The 25001-nt window shown below is 39.3% G+C and overlaps 1 protein-coding gene across 5 annotated transcripts in view; it reads right to left on the reverse strand.

Moving 5' to 3' along the window:
• Window positions 1-2806: 2806 nt before the first annotated feature.
• TLCD4 (TLC domain containing 4) overlaps window positions 2807-25001 on the reverse strand; it is a 44579-nt gene continuing 22384 nt past the window's right edge. For all 5 annotated transcript variants that reach the window (XM_030496293.1, XM_030496292.1, XM_030496295.1 and 2 more), the window contains 5 exons: window positions 20685-20774; window positions 16598-16656; window positions 14736-14830; window positions 12595-12668; window positions 2807-9298 (listed from right to left, as the gene is read on the reverse strand). In XM_030496293.1, coding sequence (XP_030352153.1) covers window positions 8983-9298; window positions 12595-12668; window positions 14736-14830; window positions 16598-16656; window positions 20685-20774 — 634 coding nt within the window. In that variant the 3' untranslated portion in view covers window positions 2807-8982. The remainder of the gene's footprint in view (window positions 9299-12594; window positions 12669-14735; window positions 14831-16597; window positions 16657-20684; window positions 20775-25001) is intronic.

Genomic DNA, 25001 nt, shown 5'->3' on the forward strand with positions numbered 1-25001 from the left:
GCGCTGCGGGCCCCGGGGGAGCGCTGGGCCGGCGGCGTCAGGAGCAGGACAGCCGGGTTGAGTGTTATGGAGCGGGGGTCACCTTCAGTCCCGTGTCGCGGGTGTGTTTGTGAAACCATCATCCAAATGCGTTAATTAGTAATTAGTAGCAGCAGCATGATAAAGGTGTAACCTTAAGGAGGAGCCTTATTATCGCTGTAAGCTTCAGATGATTTTTAAACATCAACTAAAGTGTCGCAGCTCTGAGATTCACTCATACTGCCTCATCTCAATGCTTAAGGTGCATTTCATAGTTTAACCACGCTGCAGCTCGACAAGGCAGACGCTGGAGCTCATTCTGCATCAGAGCAAGGAAGAGCGTGTCCTCCCATCCCAGCTAAGAGCCAGCTCTGCCGTAACGCTGTGTGCAAACCCTGCCTCAGTGCTCAGCCCGGGCCAGGGGCGCTCAAGCCGACAAGTGCAAAAGGCACAACACAAACATTATAAATATGTAACGGTTAGGACGGATAAATTTTTAAACATCCTGTTTCACTGGAGAGATTACAAATAACATTGAAGTAGGAAGGAGCTAAAGCTTCGGTTAGTGCGTTAACTTGGGATGCGGAAAATCCATGTTTAAATGCGGAAGAGGTGTCTCTCGCACCCTCTATATGTAGTTTGGTGTAATGAAAAACCCGAGTGATTCTCTCCCATTTCCTTTGGAAAAGACCAGGAAGATAAATGGAGATAAACTCTAAACCCCACTGAGGTAGCTCTAACAAGCACTACTTCCAATTACACAACTACCTCGGTTAAAAAGCTGCCTTTATACATTCCTCGAGTGCTTTTAAGAACACGTTCACATACCACCTTTCACAATAGGATCTTTCTTACTAACAAGGACATTGGCATTCAGTGTGAACAGGAAATAAAAAGTATAAAGCTATCCCAAATATCCATCCTTTCACTCATTTTTGTTTCAAAGGAAATTGTTTCCTACCCTTTCTGCATGCAGGAATGATCAGCACAGCGTACTGAGAACTTGCAGTTAGGAAAGTGGCAGCGTGTCAGTAACTAAGTCTCTATTATATGCCTTATGACTGCCTCCCTCCTTGCCTAAGTTTTGGGCATATTTGGCTTTCCTGAAATCCCTAAGACTGCATTCACAGCATTAGCTGCATAAGCAGCACTGAACAAGGTACAATCATTTTCATCTTGCTGCACTTGACAGCACAGTTTAATATTAAACGAGCCTCCTGCAGCCCAACTGACATTTCTGCTTCCAAATATTCCAAGTCAGTGGCAGGACAACTCTAAGGTAAACCACATTTTCTCTCTGTTCTCACACGGGAAACTGGCTCTATCCCCTCCTCTCAAAGTCCACGATGTTGTTGATGTCAGGATGCTGTCTCCCTGCTTTCCACCACAAGCAACCAGTGCTTATTGCAACTGTTGACTGATTAATCCTTGTCTAGATAAGAGTTTTCACCCTTTACAGCACAAGCCAAGTAACAAATGCTTGTTCCTCAGTGTAAAGCTGTGAACTCCAGAAAAGCAGAGCAAAGTAAGATACTCAAAACAGGAGTCCACCATCTAAAAATGACAGATATGCACTGTGAAGGTTAAAAACCACTTCAAAACCCTAATGCAGAATTATCGCACCAATAAAAGTACGGAAAACAAAAGTTTTCAGCAAGAACACTGAGTAATAAATACTAAATTTGGGAGACAATGAAGAGCAACTTTGCACCAGAACGTGACAAGGAATTGGATATACAACATACGTTCTGTAATCTACATGTGAGGGAGAGGTGCCTCTCACACTTTAAGCAGGAGTTGCTGAGTTTGTCAGGTTAGGAATGGCTCAGTGAAAAGCACCCCTTGTTCCCAGCCATGCTCAGTCCTTCCTTCCCACCATTCAGTGCTGAAAGCTGCCCAGTGCCAATACAAAAGCCTCCCACTGAGCACCCATTGTCCTTCCTCAAGCAACTGCTGGGGAATTTCCTGGGGTCAGGAAATCTGACCCCAAATAACATTTCCAGACATTCCCAGTCCCTTCCAACCAGAGCGACTAGTTAATGGGTAGTTTTCTACACTAACAGTGTAAAATTAGTACCCCGAGAATATCATCTGCAAATGGAACTAAATACCCCTTAAAGATGAGAGGAAAAAAGTAGAAAGCACTGGAATGCTTTGTGTTGTCTTTTAGGGATTTAAGCACTGCATAATACAAAAGGAACTTGAGCAATTCCTGTGCTTGGAAGCCGATTAAGATACAAAACAGCATGGATTTCGGCTGAGGATGCTCAGAGGAGTTCCACCACACAATTCATACTTCCCAAGCATATGTCCACTGCGCGTCCAGAATCTGGGAATCGCCGTATTAAGGAACTGAATTACCCATCTTAGTATTCAGCAAGGGATCGTGTAGTGCATCACATTATAATGGGCTGCAATAGCAGCTCTTTATCCCCAAAGCCTTCAGACAACCGTCCAGTTTATGTCCTGAAACCTGTGGGTTTACAGTACAGTGCAATGTAATTATAGTATCTGATAGAAAAGGATTTCCTCAAAACACACCAAAATTAGTAGTTTAAGGTACATTCCTGGTCCCAGGGATGCCCTGCATCAAATTTCAGCCTTTAGAAGACCTCAGACCTCATGCTCCCTCTCCAACTTCTTTTAAATCAAAAAGGATAGAGCATGACATTTCAGGTTACCCCATAAACCAGTTGTTTCTGAACTAAACCCAAAGAAAGATGTTCTCTCATGATGCATTCGTTACAGGTACATAAGCTAGCAACATATTCAGACAGACAAATTCACAGAATAAGAAGATGTGTTCCTTTCCTTTATTATGAAGTACCAATATCTTGCATACAACATGCAATTTATTGCTCATTGACATTATTGCATATATCAAAAGGGGAAAAAAAAAAAAATAAGCCAATATAATTTGAGGCAAGCTCCTAAACTGTTCAAACAAAACAGAGAAATGCTTTACAGTATCACTGAAATGCAAACAGATTAATTCAGGGGGGTTTATTAAAAAGTCAATTTAAACCCATAATACTTAACCATTTGCCTCACTGTGACCGATTCCTTTTATCACCAATCTGCACAACTGTTATATTGCATTTTTAAGTTCTTGTGCTGTGAGAAGGATTGCTACTACCATCAGGCCACGTTATTATCTGGCAATAATAAGGTGACCCTGACGTTTTGTGACAGGATTAGTATTTACTGCAAACCAGATTGTCAGGACTTACCAGAATGTACAGTTTTCATCCTTGCTCTGCACATAAGTATAGATACATCTACCAAATTTCTTCTTAGAAGATTAAATAAACGTTTTTGACTTGCAGGCTCAGTTACTCATGCCTAACTCGTAACTCATTCGCTCCCAAGACTTCTTGTAAGTTGGGTTTATATCATGTTAGCTGTGCTTATATGTTAAATTATACTAAATATATAGCCAATATTAAAGAAAACACTGTTTGGTATATGCATGCTCGAAACGAATCCAGGATATTTGGATGTGTGCATATGAAGTGTGCAAATTATATAGCCGAGCTCACAATTAGCCCTTTTCCTCCTTCCCCCCCCAAGATATGATGGATTTCTCTTGTGAAAGTGAATAGGGTTACAACAAACCAACCCCATCGATTCTGCATTGCATTCAAAATGCTATGTTCTGCATTACATTAGTACTGATATTTAAATGGTGCTATCAAACCTAGCAGATTTGTTAAAATACCAACATTTGAAAACTTAGAAGACAATTCACATGCAACGTGTGCCACTTGGGTGCAGAGTCTCAAATACTTACATATTTATAGGCTCATAAAAGCATGTCCTGTCCACAAGACAAGTACAATGTTTGACATCCCACACATAGATTAAAAATTAAGATACACTCCGGAATATCTTACTTGCTTTTCTAATTTCAAGAAGTTATAAATAGCACATTGAATCATGATGTGTTTGATACCAAGCCATGCTGAGCTCTTCATAATTCGCTCTCTTAGAGACATCTCCCTTCCATTACAACTAGATTGAAAACGGATATACTTTGTCATCATCAGATGCCCTTTCAGTGCAGGACATCGCACAATGAAACTGATCACAGGAGAGATTTTGCCAAAGTATTTCTTATACCAAATGACACCAATTTAGTCTTCAGAGCTACCTTCCATTCTTTACTGAGCTATAAAGTGCTTGGTTACTACAAACAGAGCAAGAACATCAAAGGAGGTAGCTAGTAGAGATTTGTAATGGATAACATTACCAAGTGTTATCAACTAAAAGTGTGATTTGATGCTTAATCCCAGATCTCTGAACATCCCAAGCAGCACATCTTTCATCTTCTCTACCATAAAAAGAACTTTCAAGTTGCTTTCAAAAAAATCCTAAAACCTTCACCCGTCCAAAAAAAGAGATTTTATCCAAGTTGGGATGAATGTTAAAGTTCATAAATATTGATCACTAATTCCATCTGACTGCTGTCAGGATCTCAGCAATGAAGTCGTGTTCTTTTTCCAGCTCTCTCATATATTCCACAGACAAAGAAACTCCACCAGGAACAAATCCTCCCTCATGAAGTTCCTTGTAGCCAGATAGGATGTTGTACAATGGGCTATTAACAAATTGAAAGGGCTGCTCATACTGTTCAGAGTCTTCTGCACTTGCATTTTTTCATCTGAAAACTCCAGCCCCTTTCTATTTGCTTTATCGATGGCTTTCACCAGCAGCCAACAAACACTGCACCAGATCCTGAGCTGGAGTAATGGCCAAGCAGCCCTTGATTTTCATCCGAATGGCTCAGCAGAAGCATCACAAAACATTTTAACAAACTTCTCTATTAAATGATCTTTTATGGAAATCTTTCCTGTACATACACTTAAACACACACAAACCCACGAGAAAAGTCCTCTTCATACAGCAACTCATAATCTGTTTTATACAGCTTGGAAGTGTTAAAGGATAATTTCCTTTATTCGTTTTCCACTGTGAGCAGAGAGGTAGAAATACCTAAACCTTTCTGCTACGTATTGATCTGCTGTTGTCCCAACCACAGCAGCTGGAAGACATCTGGATCTCTATACTTGTGCTCACAGAGTCTCCTCCACCTCTCCCCTTTAAACCTGCTTGAACTCATTTGCTCCCTGGTGTAAGCTTTTACTCTTAAGTGAACATTAGTTCTGCAGTCTGAGTAATCTTCTCCCAGAATTCTCTAAGTAAAGCTGGAAGTCATCATCTTCCCGACAGTGTAATTAATTTCGTTCTTAATAAACTTTAATACAAAATTTGGAACTGTTAAGAATTTATATATAAAGCCAGCTCCCCTCATTTTCCCGTGCATAGGATATCTTTCATTAGTCAGTTTTTTAGGCAATTAAGTTGTTAAATTATTGAGCTCACTCAAGACAGCATTTATTTATAGAGGTAGAATAGGCTTCAGAGATATAACTCTTCCCACTGAAGAATGCACACAGATAATAACCACTAAAGCATCTCTGCAGTGTAAGGCCCTTAACTTCATGGAAATCAACTGGAACACTCACCAAGGAAATGAGTATTTGATGTACATTTCCTCTCTGCAAGTATCCACAAACCAATTATAAAAGCAAATCTTGACCTACAACTCCACGGTAGTAGTTCTGGAAGTGGCATTTACTCAGCTTTTGGTGATAAAGTAAAGCCATAAAAAAGGGAAACTTGCATTCCTACCTACAGCCTTACCGGTACAAACAGACTCTGCCGTGATCATCCTACTAATTTTATGTCACCTGGTACCAAAGAGTGTAAAAGGAAAGAAAACCAAAGTATCTGAGCATCCTTCACAAGAGGAACTCCTCCCATTTGACACGTCCATCGCGGAGACACCCGGGGACATACCACAGGCTGCTTTTAGACAACGCAGCTGTTAAAAACCAGAAGTTTTAAGCCACTAATAAGATAAATATTACATTCTAAAGGTAGCATGTATTGTGATGCTACTTATCATGCATTTACTTTTTTGCATTAAAAAAAAAAAAAAAGCAAAGACACAAACTTGCAACATGAAGTTTCATCAGTATTTCACCACAGCTTTTAAATTAATAAAGTGCAATTAAAAAATGGGTGCTGCACCTCTCTGATTTGCTGTATTATAAGCTTTGAACGGCAGGTAAGAAGTGCTCTGTACTGATGTATTCAGTACACAACTTTGCAGCCTGTTTACTCCATTCCTTGCCAATATACACGTGTTAAGAACTTCCTTCATTAGGAAGTTGTCTCCTGACACAAAGTAAATGCATCAGGACAGAACTGTAACACATTTTAAAAGGAAATTTAATCAAATGTAGGAAATTTAGACCTAACACATTGCAAAATACTGTTTTCATTACACTGATTTTGTACAGCAATCCAAAATACTACATGTTTTCTAACATGTTATCCCTTGCCCTTCCATTCTGGATTGTTGCCTAAAGTGTATTATATCGGGGTTTGGGTTGGTTGGGGTTTTTTAATCGAGTTTTAACATAATCTTATTACAGCTTGACTTATATTTGTGTCTTATTAGGGAAAAAAAGTATTTAGAAGTGAAGGAAATGGACCATTTTAATGAATGTTCTCCATTGAAAACAAACAAAAATACTGAAATATTAAAGATTAATGCTAAGAAGGGATGAATTTAAAAACTTTTCATGAGTTATCACCTTAAGAGTTGCTCCAAATCACCTTACCCATGTTTTTCATCCTGCTTCCTGAATAACAAAAGCAGAAGGAACAAGCTAATACAAAATGATTCCCTGATCTAGTGACTTAAACAGCACAAGAAAATGAAGTCTTTCATGTACACCTTTAAAACATAAAGATGATAGAAACACAGAGCCTGTGTATGTAGCCTAGATTTTGCATCTGATACACTGAAATTGCTGTTTTAAAAAGATACCAGGTTCTGCAAATCAGTATAAAATAGAGTCTGTTTCAGCAAAGCAGGTCACAGGATCTCAGGCTATGGATTTACTGGTACCCAAACCAGTTCAGCGCTCACACAGATCATCCAGCTAAGCACATTAATTGCTAACTTTTCCAAGGCATAAACAGCTCTTTTGTCTGCAGGGATTGGGGTGTGAAGTATTCATAAGCCCAGATTCCAAAAACCAAAAGTACTAACAACCCTTGATATACCTCCCTTAATATGGCAGGATTGGGAAATGGGTTTTGGAAGAAAGCCTGCCCAGTCAAAGAGTGGAACTAGGCTTATAAAAGTGTGTATTATTTAGCCCAAATAATACTCCCTGATGTCATTTAACTGGGGAACTACACTTACCACAGCCGCCTCGGTTATAAGGCATTTCAGCCTACATAGACCTCTTGGGGCCTTAGAGACATCCAGTTCCTGAAGGATGGAAAGGCTGTGTCCCTCACCTAAGAGCACAGGACTGGGGCAATCACACCTCTGACTACAGAGCAGAGAGTTCAAGTCAACCAGCTTCGTTACAGGGAACAGGACCAGAGGAAAACTGCTGATCCTACACAAGGTCAATACTTTACCTTTCTGTTGAAAAAGAAATTGCTGAAACAATTGGATTGGGCACTAAATGACTGAGTGAAAATGCAGACTTTGAGCACACCTTACCAGAAGGTATAACAAGCAACGTGTGAAAAAACCCCAACCAACACAGGATAAAACACACCCAACCGACCACCACACCACGTTAAAAACCAGGAGTTACTCAGTCCCGATTCAGCTATGGTATAAAGTAACCAAACCAAAACCAAACTACACACCAATACAGCTCTCAAAATCCTTTAAAAACCAAACCAAGCCCAGAATTTCCTCAAACTGTATTAGAAATTAGATTCACGACTAGTCCTAGATGGGAAGATTCCTCTTTCATACCCTCCAAACCTTTAAGCTTGCAGAAGAAAGAACAGAGCACCTATGGACAGATTTGCTTTACGGAAGGCTGGCTCAGTTAACTCAAGAATGGTTTTAGTCAACACCTCAGACTATGATTAATGAGGAAGACGTGACAAAAAACCTCAATACTTCAGATCAAATGGGTCATCATGGATCAAAAACCAAGGATTGCTCTAAGTTACACATCTACGGAAGAATTTTCTCTCTTTACCATTAAACTTGGCTTCCAAATAGCCAATGGTTACAAATACTCTATGGAGAGTCGCAACACTTCTCAAAGGTAGTAACAGCAGCAAAGGAGAAATAAGTCAGAATTATGCTATTTCCACACATCATTTACCATATTGACTGCCAAAACCAATTCCACGGGCGATGTAGGAGAGTTAGAATTGCATGTAATGTAACAGAGCAAAAGCACATCCTTCCCATCAGAACCAGCGCATTTTAACACTTCTAAAGATACTTTCTAGTCTTATAATACAGCATTTTAGATCATTGTATCTCATCCATTGGCCAAAATGGTTTGCATTCATATAAGGCAGAACAAAAAGCAGTAAAAGACATCACGGAATCAAAGCTACATTTTTAGGTTTTCTTGCAAAAATTAAAAAGTTCTCCAGAATGAAATCTTGATTGTTATTCCCGGAAGAAAACATAGAAACGTGCCAGGAAAATTGCACCATATCAGGAGTTTGGGAAGTTTTTGTTTCCTAAAAAAAGGAGAGAGCTCTCAATATTCGCTGGGTTTATAAAACACATGAATCTGAGAAACCTGAGTGAAACACTTTGAACACACTGGTGGACAACAAGCAAGTAACCAGTCTGCTCCTTTCTAACTTCAGTAGCTTGGAACTGCTTAGAACAGACACATGGAACTCATTTGTGGGAGCTTTTGCTTTTATTCCTCACCGGACAGGCTCCATAAAGCGTGGCCCTGGGTGTGCAGGCAGTGTGGCTAGGGAAAAGAGTAAGGTCAGTACAGAGGTAATACCTTGTTTTCTTAAGAGGATCATTCCATGGCAGAAATGTGCACTGTTTCAGTGAACCCAGGTTACTTTCACAGCAGAAATTGCATTTCATGTGTGTGATTTCTAGTCAGATTTGCCATTTCTGTGAGTTTTGACTTCCTCCCGTCCGATAAGACAGATGACTCTGTAGCATCCTTTTGCAATTTTGACCATCCACATCACGTTCATAACATCCAAGACAACACTTGAGATAATCCAGGCGCTCTGGGCTGCAAATCCTAATCTGTGGAAAGCCTCTGTTCCAAAGGAAGAAATGACGTGGCTGTAATATACAGGCATGACGGCAATCCTCACCACGAAGAACACAACCGTCATCAGCAAACCATTGATGATGTTGGCCTTGGAAGATTTGGGATATCCCAATATTTCAAAGAACCACCTGCAAAAGAAGCGTTCACAGATACGAGGCAGACTTGAAGCCATCTCATTAAAAAAGGATTTTATTTCAATTTTTAATTAATAAGTTATTAAACGCTTCTACTCTTAATCATTCCTAAATTATTACACTGTGTCTTGGCTTAATTGCAAATAGTTCTGCTTGGCTGCCTTTGTTTTTTGCCCACTTAAGCAGTGTGTGATAACCAGTATATTGCAGAACAACATATAGAAAATCCTGATTGGAACTGGAAACCAATTGACAACCAGAGTCATTTCAGTGCTATTGTGTAATACACTAGAATTTTAATTCTCTTTCAAAATGATACATTTCATATGAGAAATTTGTGATAGATGATACAGATTTATTACTTGATACTATATTTTGCACCAATGGGCAACTAAAATTCTAGGTTTTCCCCCCGAAAGCAATTCTAACATTGTATTTGGATATGGTAATCTAGATAGTGCTCTGATTTCCAGTTTCTCAGATTTGGGATATTCTGAGTGCTTCTGTTCAGCCCCAACAGTGTAAATGGCACTGAAACATGTCACAGCCAGGTATGTTATGAAAAGATAAAACCAAAAAACCCCTCTCCTGCTACTACTACTATAAATGGTCTTACAAAAGTAATTACTGCATATGAATTCATTAGTAGAGAGGTGTAATTCAGACACAGAACCCCTGTGTTGAACTCCTAGGAAAAGGAACACTTACACCAAAATAAACACAAGGCAAATCTGTGCAGCAGTGGCAGGTCAAAGACAGAACAGAAGAAAATTCCTGAAATCACTGGATTCATGATGGGAGATGGGGAGGACAAGTGGAACAATCAGTTTATATCCAAGAAGATACGAGGGTAAAACTGTTCAACAAAATACCAGTTCTAAAACTGATTTTGAAAGTAATTTTCAATGTAATTACCTACAGATTACAACCTAAGTAATTATAAATATACTAAAGAGAACTGCCAGACATCCAGCTCCAACAGAAATACTCCAGGATTTCATTAAGTGTGCAACTGAGACAGTTAAAATCCAGGTACTGGAGGTGGCAGTCCAGCCTGGAAGCAGGATACCTCACCACAGAAACACTCATTGGGATGATGAAGAGACAGAGCTGATATATTTGGTCGGACTAACAATCAGAGCCTGTACTTTCGTTGATATCTACAATGCACATTCCAAAAGTAATATAAAAACAGGTTTTAAAGTATACTGCAATGGGCCACTGTAGAAAATTGGACATTTGCTTCCCTCTCCCAGCAAATTCAGATAAACACAAGTCAATAAATCACATTTATCCTTACAATTTTACCCAGTTCATACTTAATTACATAAATGCTGATACTAACATTACAAGATTTAAATGCTTGGCATGGAGATAACCTCCAATTAGATGTACCTAACAACACAGACAGGAAATACACAGATAGTTCTGAGATTAGAGTATCTTTTTATATTTTAATAATAGTTCTTTTGGTAATACTAAGAATGCAAACAAGAAACATGATGTAAGTCATTATCGTTATCCACTACTTACTATCTTGAGGGTCTGGTTCTCTTCAAATTTAATTAAAACAACCCCCTGAAACATTCACACAAAAAAGCACCAAAAATAACCCCAAAAAACATTCATGCACTAATGAGATTATGTCCCTTAGTGCAAGGGACTCTTATCTCCTGCAGTGATTTCTGGTTTTCTGAGAAAGCAGTAAGAGTCTGTATTTAAAGACACATGATCTCCCCCCAGGCATTTCAAAAGTATAATATATATTACTTTTAATAGCCAGACATATCACAATGCTTCCTAACGCAGTCTGAAAGAGAAGCATTAGTACAGGTACCACTTCAACCCAGGATGAAATCCTATCTTGGTGGAAGTCAGTTGGGACAACAGCCATTCACTCAGACATGAATTTCAATATAGAAACCTGGAATATAATGCACCCTTTTTTCATTTTCTTACTCTCCTCTTCCTTGTATTACTAAAAATAAGTTTAAAAGAAGTGTTTCCTTATTCCTCAGTTCTTCTGTGCCCACAGAGCATGGACTACATTAGACTGTAATCTCCGACTCCACTCTGCTTGGGGAAATGCAAGCAACCTCTGGAGAGCTCCATTATCCCACTCTTCCCTCCTGCAACTTAAATTTGCCAAGGTAATGTTTGAAAGGGGTCTCAGCACAGTCTGGTTTTATTCTCAGAAATCTGAGGAATGATACAGTCTCATAAAATATTTTGGAGTTTTCAGTTGTAATGCAGTAATGGGTAATACTCAGATACTCCGTTTGCAGGAGGATTATAGTCCCTCTTTGCCTTGCAAACCTTAACCTTTCTCTACCAGATGCCTGGAAAACAGATGCCACACATGTACAGAAATTACGGGAGAGGAGGACAGCATTGCCCTGTGCCAAAGCCCCTCTCCTGAGGTGAGGTTTTCCTGGGGCAAATCCCTGTCCCCAGCTGGCTCACAGTGGCTATGGTCACCCTCCACTGAGAAACTCCACTGACTGCTTCCTCTGCCTGTGCTACAGGGCATCACGGTGCTCCCTTTCTGATACTCACAGCAGCAATTCTAGTAGCAACACTATAATCAGAAGCCATGGCAGGCTTCGACTCACTGAGCTCTGCAAAATGCCTTCTGCCACTTCCTTCTCCAAACACAAGCGTGAAGATGAACCAGCCCAGATATATTTAGATGCTTTACTATTTTTCTAATTAAAGTCTTCAAAATAATATCCAGATCTATTTTGGAAAGTAAATAAAGAACATGCATTTATATTATTCTATGTATTCATACATTAATATTGATCTATATATGTGCAGCATTGCAAAATAAACTGCCAGTTATCTAGGGCAATGCAGGTCCATTCTAGGATTCTGATGATGGTGTTATCTTTTCCTAATCCACAATGCTAAAAAAATTCCCTATTGAAAATGATGGCTTTATTATAGTAATTAAATGAACATACAAAGGATAATAAAACAGTATTATGTTTGTGAGGGTTTCTGTTCTGAAGTTTCATTTTAAAATGGCATTTCATACAAAGACCGGTCTACTTTAAAAAGGAACTTGGGTGAATGCATTAGTTACATTGCTGCAGCTTCAGCAGCAAAAAAAGGTTTCCACATAGTAATCCTTAGTTTATATATATATGAATATATATATTTACAAATACAATATACATAAATTCCCTTTGAGCAGACATTTGACAACAAAAAAAGACTTCCCAAGTGACAGCAATAATGGTACAAATTAAGATGTAAAGTAATGATGCAGACATCCCCTGAGCACTTACCGCTGATTGACAAAAGGAGTGGAGAACTCTGCAAGCAGACGGAAGTTTCCAAAATAAGCCAGCAGACCTTTGCTCTGGTTAGCAAAACAGAACAGACATTGAAAAATCAACAGTGGAGATGTGAAACCTTGATTACAGTCTTCAGGTACACACAGATTGACATAATGTCTCAACTCCTTTATTAAGAATAGCAAACAAGTTCGCCGGCTCTAGCCAACTTCCTTCCAACTTCAGGGTTTACCTCCGAAGCTGCACTTGTCCTTCAGGTATCTCAAATCAGTACTATTTAAATAAAGAAGCTTACAGTTAAGTGGCCATGGAAAGCTAGCTACAGAAGACTGGCTCGAGTAGTCCTAGGTTATACTTCTAATAATACTAAGAGAATTATAAATATTTGGGGTTTCTCAATGTTTAAGCAAGCCCAAAAATAAACACCGTAAGCTAAAGAGAAGCGTCCCTGCATTGGTTTAGGAACATAATTCATCAAGATGAATTCCCAGCTCTTGTATGGCAGCAGAAAGGGCACATAAAGCCTTTTCTTCCCTCTCCACACTGGAGGGGAAACCCTTTCCCCCAGTTCTGTCACAGTCCCAGCCATGCCCTGTGAGTTGGAAGATGATCACATCTTCTCCGTGGCAGGACCCAGATGACTGCGTGGCACATTTACATTGCTACACGTTGTAACTGAGCACTTTCCTCCAAGTGACAAAGTACAGTATATTCTCTGCCTTATCATTCGGTTGTGTTGAAAACAGCATCCCATTACACAATGGCTGGGTCAGCAGCACTTTGCAGATGTAGAGATAAAAAAGACTTTAAAAACATTTTGATAGGCTTCATAAACAATCTACGTAGTGTGTGTCATGATTTCCCTTTCCCTCACCAAATGTGCTTGTACCCACTACTTCAGTCATTGCGTGTCAGTTCACACTACACCAAACAGAAAAATCTGTGTTCTTCATCAAACTCTTTCCTATCTTTAAGAGCCATTTTTGAAGTAAGATACTTAGGAGCAACTTTCTCTGAAGATAAGAGAATGAGAGGAACACACAGACATCCAAGGGCAGAGCTACGGCCAAATAATAAGAACTGATTTAAAAGAAGTTCCTACTAAAACTATTTAGTCCAGAAACAACTAATGACTTTCCTGCATCAGGGACTAGCCTTGGTACTGATATTTTCATTTCTCTAATCTTCAGCTCTAAGTCACTTTCATCCCTGATAACATGAGTAGATCTAATTATCTTCAGCCCAAAACAGAGCATTTACTTGTCAGTATACTTCATCCCCTTTAAATTTCCCATTACGTGGGAAATCTGACAGTGATCTGGCACCTCAACACTTTCAGCACTGTAAGCCCAGGATTCACACAGTAGGCAGGCAAAGAAATGTGGTAAATGAAGTAAAATGCGTTTTATAAGACTTCCTTTTTACTGAATGAGCTTTTTGGAAGGAATTCAGGAGCATTATTCTAGAGGTCAGTGGGACTTCTACCAAGTCACATGAGCATCTTTGAGAAATTCCAGCAGCAGCAAAGAATAGCTAAGTTAGGTTTTATCCTGGGACAGTATCCTTCTCTTCCCCTTTTCCCTTCAGTGTGTGTATGTGGCAGATATTTATAGATATACACAGTTAATCATCCATTGTTTCCCCACCAAAGTAACCTTAAAGAAAAAAGCCCACCCCGCTGACTGTAGTACATCCACAGGGATTATGGATCACTGACCAATGGCCTTGCAACACAATCACAAGCAGAACATAACCACTTGAAACCATTTCCTTCCAATTCTTCAACTAAACATTCAGACTTGGGGGTTTATTTGAAACCCTTCTCTACAACCATTTGAAAAGGCCCTCTGTCAAAAGTCTCTCTACAGCAAAAACCGGGAAGAGTTTTAATTTCAGCTGTTAAATAAGTTACACATTTTTGTTGAAGGACTGTAACAGTGAAATATTACACACGTACCACAAATAACTGATAAAACCATTTAGAAAGTAACAGTGACTGAAAATAGAAATATCCCTTTCACAATGTTAATGCACCAACCAATGAAGAACTTCATAAACATTAAGCAAATGAGATCTCTAAAAGCATTTCTTCAATGTCACCTGCTTGTTATGTGGAAAAATACAGCACTCACCAGTACAAAATAGTAAGCATACAGAGCTGCCAAGTGATGTATTACAAAATATTTGTCACCAATTGCCTTCCAGTAGTAAATAATAAGCAACAAATCTACAAGAGAAAAGAAATAACGATAAAGAACAATTTATTACACTACCTTTTACCTCAGAATAGTTTTAGAGGTATAAATGCCAACATAGGGCATCAGCAGAAACACTATCTCAGAAGAGAAAAATCTTCATTCTGAGACTTGACTTTAGTCAAAGCATTAAGCAACAGTTTTCTTCCAACAGTTGCTATAAATCACAACTTTCCACTTCAATAGAAGTACAGAGGCTGAAATAGCTTGGAAGAAAAAAGTGCATTCAGACTCTTGTAGCACTTTTGAACCCAAAAATTTGGAAGAAGTGAAAAAAACAGGAGAGTTGGGGGCTACAGCGGGCATACCCAATATACAAATACATGTAGGGATCTATTACAGGGAACTTGTGAATCAAAAAGTAGTTATATTAGCTAACAGTGAACCATTTACTAAAACTATTTTGCAAAGGACACTTGGAATGAGAAGCATGTTTACTTTATTTAATCAGAACTTTCAATTTACTGCAGAAGTGATACAGCAGGCCCGAGTTAATGCTTTGACAGAAAAGTCTTTCTCCTCCCATCATGGTCTAAGATTTCAGCAGGTTTTCTTTTTTGTACTGGAACAAACAATTTCTGCCCTTACTTTCTCCAAATGAGTACTTTAAACTGGAATATTAGTGACCAAGGTTTCAAATCAAAGACTTTACCCCCGTGCCTTTTGTATCTCCAATGAGTGTCTTGATCTCTTTTGTATTAGCTACCTTCAGGCAGGACTCTACCATCTGACATAGCTGCTCCACTTCCTATTAATAATTAAACATTAACTATACAAGGAAGTGAGAGAGAACGAGTGGCCAGGTTCAGGTCTCTGTTCAAAGGCATTCATTAATTCATCATGAAGTTCTAATGAATAATTATTCAAAAATAGATACCAATGAATTTAAACATGAAAGCTGAAGTTCTCATGGAAAAAAACAGAGACTGAAACTAATCCACAGTTTAACTGAGTGTGCCAATCACCAGACTATCTCCACTGGGGTGAGAAAACTAGTTTGAGAGATAGTTAAGTCCACGACCCAGTCTCTGACCAGAGACCCTGCCCTAACATGAGAACTTTTCCCTGAAAATAGCCCAAGTCACAACAAGTTTTTGCTCTGATAAGTCAGTGTTATCTCCACATACCATAAAAGAAAGCTCCAAAGCAATTTGCAGCAAAATTCCCATAGCAGTTTTAGTTGACAGTAACTAATTAAGGACACATACATGGGGTAAAACGCCATTTCAAGAAAATAACAAAAATTGCCCCATTATACATGACTCAATTTTGGCTTAAAGTGAGGCTAAAAGGTGGGGAGGCAGAATCCTATGGCATCATTTGCCTCAGCTTGTATTGAAGGCTATTAAAATTCTTCTGAGCTCATAGGAAGAAGCACATGACAAAAGAGCCACAAGTGGTAAGCACCCCGAGGGAGTGAAGGGCACTGCTTTACCACCTTCTCAACTGGCTGAAGGACAAAACTGAGCTGGAGTTGGTGGTTGTGTAGCAAACCATCATGAAGCCACACAGTGGCACTTCCTCCGTACTCGGGGAGATGGTATTTCATCTTTCACATCCACTGGCAAGATCCTGTGATTTCACCACAGCCCACAGCTCCATTAGCAATTTTAAAAGCCCCAGTAGAAACTGCATTGTATACACATGTCACATCCCCGGCACAGCGGCTCGGTATATAGGCATAGTGACTCAATGTAAATGTACAGGTTCTGTGCGTTATAGACACATTGCATAATTACCAGAAATGAGGTAGCCTGTGGTAATAGCAATATTCAGTTTCACAATTGAAGGGTCACCCCTGCAAACATACCAAAAATACACAGTTACGCCCTTTATAACAAGGTCATTTGCAAAGGATATACACATATCAAACACATCATGTCTATCAGGTCACCTTATTCTTGGCCCATCAGTAAGACGTTTCAAGATTTGGTTAAGAAAGGTCCTAGTTATGCAAATGGATTCCTTTTTCACCCAGCTATAAGATATCTACTATCTTAACCAGGAATACCTCCTGCCTTGGGGCAGAGTGTGCCCCAAGAGCCTTGCTAGAGACTAGAACTGGAACAGAGCAAGTACCCTCAGCTGGCTTCTCTGGAAACAGGATAAAAGAGAACACTGCATCTCCATTTCTGTTCTTCTGCCAGTGTTAAAACTTTGTTAAGGATGACAAAAATATCTTGCTCAGCTGGTACTTTTCATATTCATAAGAGGATGGATACTTACAGGGATAAACAGAGTAGGAGGAGACATGAAAGGAATTATTTGCCAGTTCTCTGAAACCAAGGAACCTTTGAGAAGAAATGCTTTCCAGAGGAGTTTCACACCTTCTGTCCCTTCCCTTCTGATGCCAAACATTCAGCAGGCATTCAGTAGCAGACACACAACTTCAGTTCCTCAAGGATGTTCAACAAACCCAAACTTGTGAATACACCTCAAGAAAGGGAATCATCCACATTACAGCAAGTAACGTTTATCCTTTCCTCCACCATCCTCTGTGTGGCCGTATTTTGAGTTTGGTAAGCAAATCTCTTTTCCTCAGCATAAAGATCATAACATGTTTTTAACTGAGTTGTGTAAGTTTGTGTAAGTGTGAATTGAGCTTCAAGTGACAGGTCTAGAGACTTATCAAACGTGGACTGCACAAGACAAGCTGTGAAAGAAATCTTTGTTGTTAACCTTTTGAGATAAAAGGAAGGAAACTGCTTATAGCACCTCCAATACAAAGTCTCCCTCAGCTAGAAAGCAGTAAAAGGCTATTACTTAGCTTTTACTTTTTAATCCTATTGGAATGAAGCAGTGGAAGAGATTTCCTGTATTACTACAATCTGTTCACTAAATTTTAAGGCCTTCTCAGCATCTAAAACTAATTTAACTGCTTCCCTGAGGGAGAGGGCAGCTTGCAGGAAAATAGAGGGATTCACAAAACCAGGTTTCTGCCATTAGATGAGAAAAAAAACATGACCAGGAGAGCCTGGAGCTCACTCCATCCCTTAAGAATGGAGCCGTAGAAGCTCACTTAACTACAACTTGAAACAGGAACATTTTTCCATGGCTTCAAAACCTGGTTTCCTGGACTATGTAGGTTGAAGGCTGAGTGCTTCTTTTGGTGTATGTCTGCTGAAAGTCACAGCTAGACACGGAGCATAAACAGATGTGTTCTCACACACAGAAACTCTTTAAATAGTTACAGCCCTCCCATTAGAGCTCCATCATCACAACCAAACTTGTAAGTGCTCCCAACGCACTTCAGTGAATCATCATCGAGACTGAGCCTGCTCTCAAAAACCTTCATATTCTTCTCCAGAATAGACGCAAAGGATTGAATGTATGATTGTTCCTTGGTATTGGTGACTTAACTTATAACGTGACTTAACTGGATGAGACAGGAATGATTCACTTCCCTTCGTTCTTTCCTTGAGAATGGTCATCTTGCAGCAAACCTTCCATGGACTTTCTAAACCAACACTGAACGAGGCTGCACTGCCCATCTGTCACATCCGTTCAAGAAAAGTCCATGTTAGAATCCCAAATTAAGATTAGTTAAAGGAAAACTTAGAATTTAGTCTAAAATCTTCTAGATTTCCTGATCTATTTCCTTGAACGGGAATGGCAATGGAGCTTACGAGCCCTGATGTTTGCAGCCTAGTTTTGATGCAAGCAAGAATCAGGAGTGGCAAACAGTTAGTTATTTGAATAAGCAAAAGGAAAGAGCTCTCTCTTTGTGACTGCTAAGGAGGTATGTGTGGCAAATGAATTACACATGAACATGCACAGACAGACAGAACAAACAAAAGCCCACAGGACTCATTATCTTCAAACTTCTTTGCAGATACAGAGTCATATAAAATGCTAATCAAACATCAGACTTCAAAGTGTAATGACTATCAAGTGGACAGCTGTATGAAGAAGCCTGTTCTGTGAAGCTCCAATTTCATTCACTTATTTACAAATTCCCCTGTTCCTTAGCTGATCTCTACCACCTCCACATTTTCTACTGTGTTATTCTCAAGAAGAATTTCTACATTGTCTACGTTAGCTAGTCTGTATTACACAGAGAGAAAAGGCAAAGTGTTCTGCAGAGTCCTAGACCATCACGAAAGATACACATACACTATGCTGATGCTTCCCTCTAACTCATCAGTGCTCCAGTCTTTATTATCCTTTGTTAGCATCTATAAGATCTAGATTCAGGCATTAATACCACATGTCTCCACTGAACCCAAACCCTCAGCAAGAGTCCTGATCCCTTTCAAGACATACAGGTATCATAGTCATCACGCATTTAAGCTTCGCACAAACCCAGAATTTAGGCTGACATATGCAGAGGCTCAGAACTTGTGATGTGCCATTATAGATATAGGTATCTTTAAATCCCACAGAAAAGAGCTGACTGGATACCTTTCATACGGTGAATGACTACACAAGGATGGTGGCAACTGTGAGAGAGAAGGAATGTCTGTATCAAAACCTTCCCAGTAGCCTAAAATCAGAGCATCTGTGTAGTATTTTCAGGCTCCCTGGGCTAGGACAGTGCAAGAAAGCTGCATGAAAGATTCCTGGACATTTACTTAGAAACTACTAAAACTAGATGCAGAAATGTTTCTTGTATTGTTAATAAGAGACTCACTCCTACAGAAAGCCTTACGCATCCTTCATACCTGTGAATGACCAAGTCCCATAGCTTATGCCTGCACTTCAAAACGACATTAGTTTTCCACGCTGAGCAGCCTTGCAAGAGGCCATCTGGCATTTCCCATATAGTTTGGTGGTTTTCCTCTTCAGTCTTATTCAGTTAAAATCAAGACTAAGAGTAATAGAAAAGTCAGCCTCAGAAGAAAATGTACATCTGCAAATTCTGGGGAAATCACCCTACAATTCTGACTCCACTGGTAGAAGAAAGCCTAATGCAAGGTTGTATTTCACTCACAGGCTGACAAGCCATGGGCAGTATTATGTTTGGTCTTCCTTTGCACTTAATCACTTGCATGAACATGAATTCAAATTACTGCAACTGTTTTGAGTACACTGATACTTCACACATTCTAAAATTACTAGTTTAATAACTGAGGATACCGATTTCCACATCTAGAGTTATGTTCTGTGCACTTTCAGTTGACAAGATCCTGAAACCACTAAGATAATTCTGACCAAGAAACAACGTACAGAAATACTGCCATGAAATGAACCTGAAGCTTTCATTTAAAACACACAGATTAGATACACTTCCACTAGATTTTTAAATATATATATATAAAGTTTTTGTTACTCTACCAAATGTAACTAACACCAGTGACAGCAATCACTGTAAACACATCCAAACAGAAGAAACTATTTAGAAGCAACAACTGAAATAAAGTGGTTTGATTTCTGATTAATTTGTGTTTTTTTTCCTGGAATTACACCAGGATGATTTAGTAAATGCAAAGACTCAACTTATTTATCATCACTAAAAGGCTTTTATTTCTGCCATTCATGACTTCCTTTGTACTATTTAGAACAAGTTGTACTCAAACAAACCAGAATAAAAGCTTCTACCTAATAAACCTTACCACAAGAGACACACAAGAGAAGTCATAATAACATGCTGCTTTCCAACATGATTAACAGATTTCCTAAGATATTCAGACTGTACTTGTTTCTCTAAAGATACTGGAATGTAATGACAAATAATCCAAAGCAGGCAACAATTTAATCATCTATTACTATATACAGAAAAGGCCAATGTTACAACTACTGCATATTTTAATGGGATCTTAATTATTTCAGTAATAAACATACTCAGTTATGTTACTATAAACACAAGATACAGGTAATGGTCCTTACCAGAGACGGTCAGCATTAACAGCATCATCGTATAACAAAATATAGAGGCAAAAGCCACCAACCACCAAGGCGTGGAATGTGGACACTGTCCTGAAAAAGAGATTACAGTCACAAGAAGGTACTGCCACTCACAACTGTCTATACTGTGCTTCAGCTCTCAGCTGCATCCATATACCTCTGTGAAAGTCAGTTGTCTCCTCTTTACGCTACAATCACGATACGACGAGAGGTGGGAAAAAGTGTCAAAAGGAAGGAATCTATTAGATTGGAGCAAGGGGCCTCTTAAACAGAACACAAGGTCTTAAAGTAACCGAGATCTTCATTTTCCCCTATTATTCTCTATATGAATGAATCCTTAAAGACAATATAATGCCCAGTTCTCTAACAAATACTTGCTGTGTTGTCCCATTTTGCTGGAAAATCTGTATGCATTTCACACTCAGACTGGCCCACAAGTCCTGCAGCAAGATTCTCCCTTCAGGCACCAGATTAATAAGATGACCCTTAATAAATCTGACAAGTGAAGGTTTTGAAAAGAGAGGCATTCAATGAAAAACCTGTCAAGGAAAGCATCAGAATTTCTAGCGCATTTGGAGTAGATTCTGGTTGTCAAAGAGAAAACTTGTATAACAAAAGGTTGTAGCCGGGTATCTGAAGTGTAACAGCTACAAATTCATATGACCTAGCAGCTCGCTTTGCTTTATTTACACTCCTCTTAAAGCTTTGCTTTATTTGCACTCCTCTTGTCCTATATAAAGTCACAGTAATCAGAGTTGCCGTGTCCATACTTGGGTACTAAACACTCCCTCTCCCCCCTGCCCAAATGACACCAGTCTCAAGTATAGAGGCTGCATGCACACTGTAGATAAACTCTGAATGTTAACAAGCACTTAAAAAGAACTACCTATTTACAGAGGCCCTGAAAGGGTTTCTGCCAGCACACAGGACAGGGCCATTCCTGCCCTTTGGAGTCCACATGTATTCTTGGAAGGAGAACAATGCAATGGGCATGGGTCCAAAACATGTCACCTTGCTCCTCTAGCCACGGGTTTAACACTACTGGAAACTGCATCTAATCCTGTGTAGCTACTGTCTGCTCTCCCACTTTTCAAGTGTGGCTGGGAAGGAAAAAAAAATGTGCCAAAATAGCTGTACTGAATCATGGATACCCTTTAAAGATGAGAACTCTCAGTTGGATGCTGTGTCATCAGAAACATCTTTGCACCATATTCACAGCACAAAAAAATACCACACAAACGTACAGATGCTGTTATTAGTTTTGTCTTTGTACGTATTAAATACATGTTTGGAAGTTATTAGTATTTTAAACGTGCATAAGTCACTCTCAGGAGTCTCAACCCCACCATGCAAGATTTGAGAAAACCATCTTACTCCCTCTGGAAGACTTTGCAAAGAAAGAGTAGGTTGTAAACAAGGGTGATGCTCTCCTTAATGTGTTTAACATTAAGTTTGTTTAGTTGGGAATGCTGCACATCCATAAAAGAAGTCTCTATTTACAATTTGTTTAAGGAGTATCATCATGTTATTTTCAGCACTTTTTCAACGGTGTTCCAAAAAAATGAATGCAGATTTATGTAAGATGAATAGTCAAATGTAACAAGCTGGATGAGAACATTTCCTAACCACTAGCCACAGGCTGCTTTCTTGTTAAATCTTTTTATTTATTAAATAAAGACAATTTAAGTTATCAGAATTAAGACATCTACTCTTGCAACACAGAATTAACAGAGAGTTAGGAACTTTGCTTCGTTTTTAAAACAAAGCATGGCATACAGTGTTAGTAAAAGAAGTAAAATTTGTCTTAGGATATATAGCTCAGTTGCAATTTGTCTCAGGAGAGGCTGTCTATCCAAACCTTAGCGCTTAGAATACAAGCTATACACAAGCACAGCACTTGAAGGGGGAGAGGATAAAAAAAACAAAAGGAAGAAAGGAGCAGATTGCCTCCAACTCTGGACTTTGAAGTTTCTGTAGAAGAAGGGGCAGAAGGAGGGAAATAGTGCAACACTCCATTTTATTACGAATCTAGGTCAAGCTATCAAGCTCCACACATTTCTTTGAGAATACTGAAGAGCTGGTATCGTTTAGCTCCTCATTAAACTGCAAAGAAAACAGTTGCACTGGTAAGTTGCATACTTATTCCTTTGTTACTGAATATATACATGCTTACCAACTGCTTAATAGCAGTACAAGCATGTATTAATAGAAGAGGTGACAGGAATTTATGCACAACAAATTAGAGGGTTACATTTCATTTGTGTCAAAGTATAGTTTTTAACTCAATTTGAGCATCTGCACACTTAAGATTCCAGAAGCAATTACATTATTGGTTCTCAATTCTTGGAAGGTCAGAACGAACAAATTGACAGTATGGAAAACACAGTCCAGAGCTGCAGCTCCAATGTTTGATTATAAAACCCTCCAAACTGTAACAATATATTTTCAATGCTGCAGCTCATTTCAGGCAGCTGAGCTGATAAAAATGCATAACCATCCTCTGTGCCAGTTTCCTTCAGGCCTGCCAACAGAACCATTTGTGTGAGCGCTCCCTACACCAGTTCAATATAGGACAAAACAACCACCATCTGCTTTTAAAGTTAACCCAACTCACTTTACCAGCAGATAGTAACTTTCTCTACCTGCACGGCTGTCTGCAGAGTGCATATATGTCCACCTACATTCTCTGAATGTGTAAGATACTCCTTGGGATGTCTCTTTGTTTTGGCGAGGCAGTTTGACAGAACACTGGTTAGCAGAGTTAAGAGTCAGTCTTTTGTAGAAAGGCAAGCACAGTTAGCCTTTCTGTCACCTTCCTCAGGTGTAACATCAACAAGCTGTTGATGAATGATACTTTGTGCCTCGTGCCTTCTAACTGCAGGACTGGATGCAGCACTGGACCACGACTCATTTGTGTGTTAACATCTACCTCCTGCTATCAACCCTAAGAAAAAATTTGGGAAGAAGTAAGAAAAGGACATAGCCTGGGATGCTGTACCAACTTGAATAGTTAAACAGCTCACTACAAAATAGCCCAGAGATTACAGAGCAGGTTATTTCCAGCAAACCTGCTATGTGTGAGACAATTCATATGTTATTATGCAAAGCTGTTACAACAGCTACTAGGCATGGGATAAGTTCTCAGAAAGCCTATTATGCAATTCTATGGTCACTTGATGTGGCTTAGAGACAAAAGTTCAGCTCCAGCATGATAACAGTTTAGTTTAGCTTCCCTGTCTGCCTCCATTGTCAGTTGTAACACAGAGATAAACCTAACCTGCACTGACATCATGAACTGGCATCCTACAGAGTTGTTCTGGTAGATAGGTCATCATTCAAAGATCAAACTGAAATTAAGATGGTGCCTTTAAGAACACTGCAGGTGGACATTTGCCAAATGGAAGGGCAAGACTATTTGAGTTGCTAATGCTGCCTACAACAATGGAAACAACTTTAGAAGTATCCACCTGATGTTGCCTTTAAATAGCACTGAGGAGGAACAGCGATCCAACTAATGCATTTTGAGTGCAGCGACAGCCACACAGTACAGTTTTGAGCTTCAAATTGGAGAAAACCCTGCAAAATAGTTTAGAGTTGTAACAGGCTACTCAAGCATAAAGTTATACTTTATCAATTCATTTCACCCAATGAAGCTTGTGTACTATATAGAATCATAGAATGGTTAGGGTTGGAACTAGCTGATCTTAAGGTTCTTTCCAACCCCCCAATATATACCCTTTCAGAGTAGTATATTACAAATAAAACTCATTTTGTTTGCAATTACTACCTTATGCTTCCTTTATGGCTCAAAAGGCAGGAAAGCACCCAGGAAAGATTCACAGTGTTAAACAAGTTTCTAACAGCACTCTGCCTGAGGAGACAAGTGTAATATGCAGGTGGATCCTTCCTGACTGCATACCCCGTGTCTCTCATAGCTTTCCCTCTCCTCTTCCTGCAGTTTCCATCCCCACCAACACAGAGATGTCCCTCACCCTGCCTCACTCCAATACTACACTGAAGATTCGTCCAATTCCTTAGGAAGCCATAACTTACATAGAACAGGTTGTAGTGTAGTAGCACCAGGAGAACGGAGAGCAATTCGCTTTGCACCCAAAAGCATGACCAGAGATACACTAGCATTTAGATCATGGAATAAATTGCAAGTTTAGATTTTCGTATATGTTTGGAAGGGAATTTTGTAACTCTTCTCTTTACTACATGCATCACAAAGAAGCCATTTAAAATTAATCCACATCAGTTTATTACCTCTCACCAGTCACTGTTTTCTCTTTTCACTGA

The sequence above is a fragment of the Strigops habroptila genome, chromosome 8 (assembly GCF_004027225.2).
Source record: "Strigops habroptila isolate Jane chromosome 8, bStrHab1.2.pri, whole genome shotgun sequence".
Lineage (NCBI taxonomy): Eukaryota > Metazoa > Chordata > Aves > Psittaciformes > Psittacidae > Strigops > Strigops habroptila.